This window comes from Eucalyptus grandis, chromosome 4 (assembly GCF_016545825.1).
Source record: "Eucalyptus grandis isolate ANBG69807.140 chromosome 4, ASM1654582v1, whole genome shotgun sequence".
In the NCBI taxonomy this organism is placed as follows: domain Eukaryota; kingdom Viridiplantae; phylum Streptophyta; class Magnoliopsida; order Myrtales; family Myrtaceae; genus Eucalyptus; species Eucalyptus grandis.
Genome location: NC_052615.1, coordinates 18,431,587 through 18,440,033, shown reverse-complemented (window position 1 = coordinate 18,440,033; position 8,447 = coordinate 18,431,587). Strand labels below are relative to the sequence as shown.

Below are 8,447 nucleotides of genomic sequence, written 5' to 3'. Positions count from 1 at the left end.
TTTTGCATACCTACTATCTCTAGAGCTGTATCATCTCTAATTGGAGAAAAATCCATTCAACTATCGTTCCGACCCAGTGGATCGCAAATACAAGGGCTGCCCGCATTTGTGCTAAGTTTAGTTTGCAGGACATCTGTAGTTGATAATTCGGCACGGAAAAGAGGACAGTTTCCTATGGCAAGATTCGTCTCCGTGTTCCTGTGAAGCCGAAGGGAATTTCCATGGCCTGAATTAGTGCGTTCGGGGAAGGTGCTGATGAAGACCGGCAACGGTGTCTTCACAGTCATCAAACGACAACGCGTAATTTCCCACCCCGAACCGGCACGCGGCGTCCTCCCATTCGAAGCTGCCCGGAGTCTTACATGTTCACATGAACTTCCTTGTCCTCGTCTATATAAACGTAACCCTCTTGGACGTTGCTACTTCACTTCACCATCATCTCTCTCTCCATCTCCCTTGAGCTTTCATTCCTTTCAGAGAGAGAGTCAGAGAGAGGGAATCATTCCACAATCAGTCATATTCCTCCTAAATCTTGAGAGATCAGTTCTCGCAAAGCCCACCGGAGACGACAGCAATGGCTGAAAAGGTGCATGTTACATTCCTCATCCTTCCAATTTATCAAGACTCTTTCCTTCTAACTGATAGAATGATTATTGTAACCCACACGTGATCAGCTCGTTTACATTCTTGCATAAAAAGATAGATTTTTCTCATTCTTCTGGTGGCAGAAAGAGCCATGCTTTCCTCTTCTTGCTTCGTTTTGTTTGCAGAGTACGAAAGATCTTTGCTAGTGCTGTTCACTCACTTTCTCTGTGTATGTGCGTTTGCGTGTGTGACTCTGGAATGTAGAAGGTAAAAATGGAAATCAAGGTTGACCTGGGGTGCTCTCGCTGCTACAAGAAGATCAGGGAAGTGATCGGCAAATTGCCTGGTGAGTCTCACCTTGCCTGTGTCAATGGTTGTACTTTTTTCCCCTTTTGTTTTTTACCACCACAGACTCCATATGACTTCAGTGAGGCAATCACAATCGGCGATAAATAGAGCTTTCATGCTAAATGTTTTGCATAGTCATAATGAGCTAACGACTGTATGTCTGGATTTCTAATCCTGGGCTGTCGTATTTTGTAAACGATAATTCTGTTTCTCCCAAAATTGAAAGTCTCCCACACGTTGTTCCTATTCTAATTATGTATTTAGGATGAGGACCTTGGTAAATTAGAATCTGTAAATAGTATTATGTGATGTAAGTGCAAAAATTTAGCTGTAGAAAGGAAACTAAGTTGATTTATCGGTGTCATCGTTTTGGGAACGATAGAAATCCGAGACCAAAGGTACGATGAGAAGCAGAACAGGGTGCTAATCAGTGTGGTAAGCTGTTGTCCTGAGAGAATCCTTGAGAAAATAGCCAGCAAAGGCGGAAAAACAGTGGAGAGCATCAAGATAGTCCCCGAGAAGAAAGACAGCGAGAAGCCGAAGGAGACAGAGAAGAAGAAAAATGTTGGGGATGAACCAAAAGAGGGCAAAACGAAGGACGCACGAGCTGCAGGAAAACCAGAAGAAGGTAAGAAAAAGAAAGACGGAGGAGGGGACAAGCGTAAAGGAGATGGCGAAAAGCAGCAAGCGCAAGGTCAGAATATTATCATCATCGAAAATGTCAATATTTATCAGGACAGAAGGCACTAACAGCTGCCTTAGCCGTATTACCAAGGATACGGCGCCGTGCCATACTATCACGGGGTGCCGGCTTATTATGGTGAGAGCAGTTATGGTGTGAATAGGGGGCTATAACACGAACCGCACTGACTACTTCAGTGAAGAGAACTCTGAGTCATGCACAGTCATGTGATTGGATCGTGAATGGGCTAGCGTTGCATGTACGTGTTAACTTGCTGAAGGTTTAATATTTTATCATTTGTGCTTAGTTGAAGGATCTGTCAAATTCAGTGGATATTTGTATTTGATCATATGAGACAATAAAGGAACACTGAGGTTTGGTGGGAAGGTCGATGATTTTATGATTCTGTTTGCTGAAATAGGATGAGTAGGTGGTTTGGTATTTTAAACAGATTAAATTACCAGTTATCAGTTGTTGAAGTTTTAATCAATGAGGACAGCTGATTCAAATCAAGTCCGTTTGCATAATGGCTATGATAGTGCTGTTCATATAGATCTAGGAACTTTGAAAAAAATATCAATGGACAAAGCATTTCAGTTGGCAAACTGCAGAATTTGTTGCACGCACTGTATTAGTGACTTCTGTCATGTAAAAGTGAGGGTGCAGCAGATCAACGATGAAACTCAACAACTTTGTGAAGGTGATGTCGCAGACCATCCGACTCCTTGTATCTAGCATTTGCTGCTAGATGCAGTGATTCAGGCAAGGAGACATGAGTTCCACATTTTGGATTTACTTTTTGCCATTGATTTTCTAGATGGGGTGAATGTCTCCTCATGGTTGAAGCTAACAGAAAAAACTTCAGCATTATCAGCAAGTAATGGCAGGGCGTATTAGTGATGCAAGACTAAGTATGTAGGTACAATCTTCCAAGCAGCCAAACCCCCTAATTTCGGGACTGACTTAAATCAGATGTTGTCAAAGTTCCAGAGTGATCGACATCAAGATTCTGGAACCTTTCTAAGATTGTGGTAACATCTTCCCAGCTGATCTTTCCCATTTCCTGTAGCTTGTATACAACAAACTCCACAGCACTGCAAAAAGAAAGCGCCAGCAAGAAACTCAGACGCTGAAATTAGTTTATTTGCATAATTGGATTTGTAGTAGATGATGAAAATTCACCTGACAACTTTGTCATCATCAAGATCAGCAGCCCCTAAATCGAAGAACGTAAGATTTCGTGTGAGAACCCATTTTGTGAACGATCTTTGCCTGCTTTCTGTGCACAGTTCAGCGAGGTAGAAGAAAAACCGACCCACACAAATGGTACTAGCCAGTATCCAAAACACGGCAAAGATTCTACCACTGGTGGTCAAGAAACTTTGATCTCCATAGCCCAGAGTAGTAATAGTAGCACAAACACAATAGAAAGCATCAACAAATTTAAATTTCTCGGTGACCGACATATACACGGTTCCAAGTACAGTGAGGACCACGACATGAACGAGGGACATGAGAAAATTATATCTGATTTTGTGGGCTTCGACCTCCTTCAGGATTTCAGCCAGACCAACCATTTCATTGATGTGCGTAGCTCTTACTAGAAGAACTTGCTGCTTTTCAAGAACGTAATCGGCTGCTTTGCCCAGTATCAGCCCACCAAGAGCCATTCCTGCGAAAACATATGTCGAGGCTAGAAGTTTCGCCAATGTGCTACTTGGGACGAGATCTCCATATCCCACAGTTGTCATGGTAACAACACAAAAGTAAAGGGCATCAAGTAGACCATTCGTCTTCTTGCCCGAGATTTGGTTCCTCAGGAGGAAGAAACAAAAACTTCCTACACCAAGGTATGCAGCCAAAACTATTAGGATTTTTCTAAGTGCGGGTACTTTTGTAGACTTGAGAAGACGAGGTCCAGGGCCGTTCTGCTCAGGGAAATTATCCGCTAAAGGAGAATTTCGGCAGTGTCTTCTTCTTTGGACTGCATTGATCTTGTCCTCAGGATGATTCGAAGAGTCAACTGAATTCCCAATCAAGGATTCTCTGGTATCATCATAGGCCATATCAAATGCTGCAGATTCGTCCTCATTAAGCAGCCTTCATTTTAGCAGCATTCAGCGATCAGTCAAGGGACATTCCATGAATTTTCTGTCGTCTTGTTTATCATCCAGTAGTGTGTGTTCAAACTTCGCCATGAGCTCAAGTTCCCCGTACCATAATCTAATGTCTGGTCACTCTCTGTGATGCAGACTGGAAGGTGAAAATTTCGCAGCATTCACTCCCTGATAACCTTAAACTGGCCAGAAACAAGTCTCAGGCTTGTGCATTGTGATGATAGAGAGATTTTGTTTCCCTTTAGACATTGCTTTTTGTTTTTTATATAAAGACCAAGGACGATTTCAATCAATGTTGACCAATACGTACTAGCATACACGATATTGCAAATGAAACGCAGTCGGGCATGTAAATGAATGGATTAAACAATGCCAAGAGGGCCTGGACTAAACAAAACTTCATCCTCTAACGGACTAAACAATACTTCATCCTCTAACTCGAATGGCAAGATGAGGAGGACACGAATGGATCTCCTCTTTGAAGGGAGACACCAAATATGCAATCACACATGAAAAGAGATTCATGATCTTTTAAAAGACACTGATTAATCTGCAACACATCTCATAAAGGTCAGATGATCATGAGGAGACTCCAAAAAACAAGAAACATGACATGCATGTCTACTTCTTGGAGCTGAAAATGAGACAGTGGGCATTGTCTAATTTACCTGACAAAGCGAGTCCATGGAAGAGAGAATGGCTTCACAAAAAGATTCGCATTGCCCCCCATCAGAGGCAGGACCGCAAGTCCGAACTTTCCCAAAGAGGAAGCTGACTTACGCCCGTTGTTTCCACGCACCCCATAATTGAACTGCCTTTCCGCATTAGTGCACACGTGAAAAGCATCCTCTGAGGCGCATCTTGGAGGAGAATGAATTTCTTGTGGGACTGAAAATGCCATTACCAAGATGAAAAGAACCCGCCTTTAAACTGCGAATCCGAAAATGGCAATTTTGGGCCCAAGTGTAAGTCCCTAACATCGTCTCATTCGGCCTTTCTTGGCTGAAAAGGGCCCAACTGAATTTCACAGGTTTGCGTTTTCTTTTTTTTTTTTTCCCAAGAAAACGAAAGGAAATTCTCCATCCCTGTCTATTTTTTCCGACATGGAACCTGATGATATTAAACTGAAACTCCACTGTATCACAATGTGATACTCTTGATTTGGAGGGTGAGAAGAAGTTTAGTGATGAGCAAGTGGACGCATGGAGAGAGAGACTCTCATGGTGTCGATGTGATAATAGGATTGGAAGTGAAGAAGTACAAAAGGTAAGCTAGCTACTTGCAAAGATACTTGTTTTCCCGATTTTCCTTAAATCAACCAAAGATGTAAAATTTGCGGTTTGATTTAGATGAGACTTTTATTATAGTAAACTAACTGATAAATCGACATTACGTTTATCATATTGCTATCGAGTCAATTTTTGGGACATGACCACCATTGGCAAGTGCATAAAACATATGTTTTGGAGTGATGTGATTGTCTAATATAGACTCTTAGACGATCACAAAAAAATTGGTAAGGTCCTATTGTTTATCCAATTGCTATGTAACCTATAGGGTGCTTGAATAACATCACTTCTAGCTAGTTAACCATGATTTTCCAGTTTCCCCCACTAAAATGGTTTTCCATTGTTTCAACCACAGCGAATTGACCAAATTAGTAGTCATCAAGATCGTGGAAAGGTTAAAATCAAAGAATAACTTAGGCTGCGCATGACAAAATTTCTTAAACATAAATTGATTTATGGTCGAAATCAATTTCTTAATTTCTATTCCCCGGATAAGTTTCTGAGCAAAAAAACCCGTTTGATAACGACTCAAAATTTCTATTTTTGAAACAGAAATCCGTTTAATAACAAAACAAAGTTTCTATTTCTAGGAATAGAAATTGATTAGATAACAATATAGGAAATCCTCAAATACAAAATAATAATCAAAATAATACTAAAACAACATAGAAAATCTTCAAATACAAAATAATAGTTGAAATAATACTAACACGTTACAAAAGTTGAAAATACAATTTCATGGAATTTCCAACATATTATTATCCATTGCCATTTTATTAGCAATTGTTTTCTTAAGCGTATTTATTTGGTTTACCTCCTCGGTCAATGTATCGTTTGCAAGCTCATCCTGCGTAAGTTCAAACAAGTACTGTGGAAGCATGAATATGGGTGCCATCCATGGCGCCTATACACAGCATTGTCATTTTATCAAAAACTAGTATTATACAAGATGATCAACAAAATAAAATTAATTGTGTAAAGGAATATATGAAAATTCTACCTTAAAGTAACGTTTATGGTTAGGAATCAATCAAGGAAAGGTTGGTTTATTTTTATTCTCGAATTGAATCAGTCTAATTGCCCATCCCTAATTTCTTTATTATTGCTCAATGAACTTTTAATGGCCCTTACATAGCAAAGAGAGAGATTCTTTTGAATCTCTTGCCTTCGAATTAAAATTCAAGATTGTGTAACAATCTAATTATTTTGATTTTGCAAGAATTTTGAATCCATAAAAAAAAAAAAAGGTTAAATTTCTAGGCACGTTTTTTATTCATCTATTACGTAATAACTTTTTCTTTAACTGGTTATGCATGTGCCTTTTCTAGGAGGAAAGAGCCCAATTGTTTTTAAGTAAGCATTTACGAACTTTGGTCGTTTTTGAAAATTGGGGACCCATTCAATTGCCTTTAATCCTAAAAAGGAAGTTATCAAAAGAAATTGAAAAAAAAAAAAAACACAAGCAAAATAAGAAAAAGAAAATTAGCAATAATTTGTGAAGTTGTGGTTATAAGTAAATTAAGTTAGCAAGAAAGCGCAATGTTATTTTATATGGTTTGATTTCAGTTTCTGATTTATATTTCAAAAACGAGAAGTTAAAAATTTCAGCTTGATTTCTTCAATTTCTCTATTTCTGAAATAGAAATCTATTTCAGAAATAGAGAAATCAAATGCGTTACCAAACAGATTTCTGTTCCAAACCTATTCCGGGGAACAGAGAAATAGAGAAATCAAGAAACAGAAATTTTGTCATGCGCGACCTTAGTGATTGAACATTTAGTTGAAATTTATGATTGAGTTGTAGCAATAAGAGAATTGTTAGATCAACTCTGGCAATGTGCAATTCATTCAAATTTATGGCATGTGGGGTATCGGCAAGATGACTCTTGCCAAAGTCGTCTTTAATCAACTCTCTTCTCATTTTGAAAAGTGTTGTTGTTTTCTTGTAGATGTTCAAGTGAAATTGTTAAGAATCGATGGTTTAGTTGAGTTGGAGAAAAAGTTATCATCCAAGATCAACATTCATGAAAGAATAAGTAGCATTGAGAAAATTGATTATGAAATGAAGAGGATTAGAGAAGCACTTTGTAATAAGAAAGTCCTCATTGTAGCTGATGATGTTGTCATGTTGATAACAACAAGTGGAGATATTAGGTGAAAAGAATATTTTGTATTCATGATTTAGAATATTAATTACAACTAGAAATAGAGATGTTTTGTGCATCAATAATCTAAAGTATCAAATTTTAAATTATGTAATGGAGGTGATGAGTACCAATCATGCGCTTGGACTTTTCAAGAGGCACACATTTAATAGACTCTTATAGATAATTACAATGATCTTTCAAGAAAAATCGCATTTGCTATTAAGAGATTTTCATTGGCTCTTGAAGTAACCGATTCGTTCCTCTATCACGAAACATGCAAACTATGAAAATAAATATTGGACAAGTTAAGAAAAGCACCACATTAAATGTTTTTCCAAAGTTGAAGATTAGTTATGATGCCTTAACTTTTCGGACAACAACAAATCTTGCTTAATATCATGTGCATTTTTGTTGGTGAGGATAAGATAAAAGCAATTTACATGTGGGAACATTGTAAGTTTTCCTCAATATTGGAATTGATGTCCTCGTTAGCATGTCTTTGGTAAAGATTGAGGGGTACAATCGGTCTTGAATGCGCAATCAAATCAAAGATCTTGGAAGAGAAATTATTTCATCAGGAAAATTCAATGAATCTACGTAGCAAAGTAAGATATGGAAATACAAAGGGAGGAGGCACTCCTATTTATGGGGTGTAAGGGCGCGTTTGGTTGTGTTTCTGTTTAAAAATTGTTCAGTGAATCGTAAATAGAAAAAAATATTTCTGTTCCGGGAACAATTTTGAACAAAAATACGCGTTTGGTAAACTTGTTCCGGGAATAAAAAATAAACAGAAACATGTTTGGTAAATTTGGATAATTTTTTTATTTCTTTTATTTTTTCTATTTTTTTTTATTTTTCCTTTTTTTCTTTTTTTTTTTTCATTTTTTTTTTCTTTTGGCCGGTCGCCGGCCAAGGCCTTGGCCGGCGACCGGCCGCGAGGGCCGAGCTCGCCCGGCGGCGGGCGGCGCGGCTCGCCCCACCGCCGAGCGAGGCCGAGGCTCGCCGCCGCCGGGCGAGCTCGGCCTCGCCGGCCGGGCGAGCTCGAGGCCGATCTAGGCGAGATCGAGCTCGCCTGTGTCGCGCGAGGTCGGCCTCGCCTTGATCCGGCGAGGCCGAGCTCGCCCGGCGGGCGGGCGGCGCGGCCTCGCCGGCCACCGCCGGCGAGGCCGAGGCTCGCCGGCCGGGCGAGCTCGGCCTCGCCGGATCTGGGCGAGATCGAGCTCGCCCGGCCGGCGCGAGGTCGGCCTCGCCATGGCCGGGCGAGCTCGAGCTCGCCGGC

General features: G+C 40.0%; 2 protein-coding genes across 2 annotated transcripts; one reads left to right on the top strand and one right to left on the bottom strand.

Annotated features, from left to right (window-relative positions):
- Nucleotides 1-451: 451 nt before the first annotated feature.
- LOC104431544 (heavy metal-associated isoprenylated plant protein 6-like) lies at nucleotides 452-2,128 on the top strand. Its single transcript, XM_039311250.1, has 3 exons — nucleotides 452-586; nucleotides 850-931; nucleotides 1,316-2,128. Exons 1-3 carry the CDS (start codon nucleotides 575-577, stop codon nucleotides 1,681-1,683), a joined length of 462 nt encoding a protein of 153 aa, XP_039167184.1. The 5' UTR covers nucleotides 452-574; the 3' UTR covers nucleotides 1,684-2,128.
- Nucleotides 2,129-2,285: 157 nt separating this feature from the next.
- Nucleotides 2,286-3,895, bottom strand: LOC104431546 (two-pore potassium channel 1-like). Its single transcript, XM_039310771.1, has 3 exons — nucleotides 2,798-3,895; nucleotides 2,579-2,709; nucleotides 2,286-2,461 (listed from the first exon to the last, which is right to left on the bottom strand). Exons 1-3 carry the CDS (start codon nucleotides 3,679-3,681, stop codon nucleotides 2,286-2,288), a joined length of 1,191 nt encoding a protein of 396 aa, XP_039166705.1. The 5' UTR covers nucleotides 3,682-3,895.
- Between the last annotated feature and the right edge of the window lie 4,552 nt (nucleotides 3,896-8,447).

Bases quoted from the DNA above. Each gene is read 5' to 3' on its own strand.
- LOC104431544 (XM_039311250.1), top strand. The intron at 932-1,315 runs GTGAGTCTCACC...TGGGAACGATAG, and splicing joins AGTGATCGGCAAATTGCCTG to AAATCCGAGACCAAAGGTAC.
- LOC104431546 (XM_039310771.1), bottom strand. From the start codon at position 3,681: ATGGCCTATGATGATACCAGAGAATCCTTGATTGGGAATTCAGTTGAC. The intron at 2,710-2,797 runs GTGAATTTTCAT...TTCTTTTTGCAG, and splicing joins GATGATGACAAAGTTGTCAG to TGCTGTGGAGTTTGTTGTAT. The intron at 2,462-2,578 runs GTCAGTCCCGAA...TTTTTCTGTTAG, and splicing joins TTTGACAACATCTGATTTAA to CTTCAACCATGAGGAGACAT.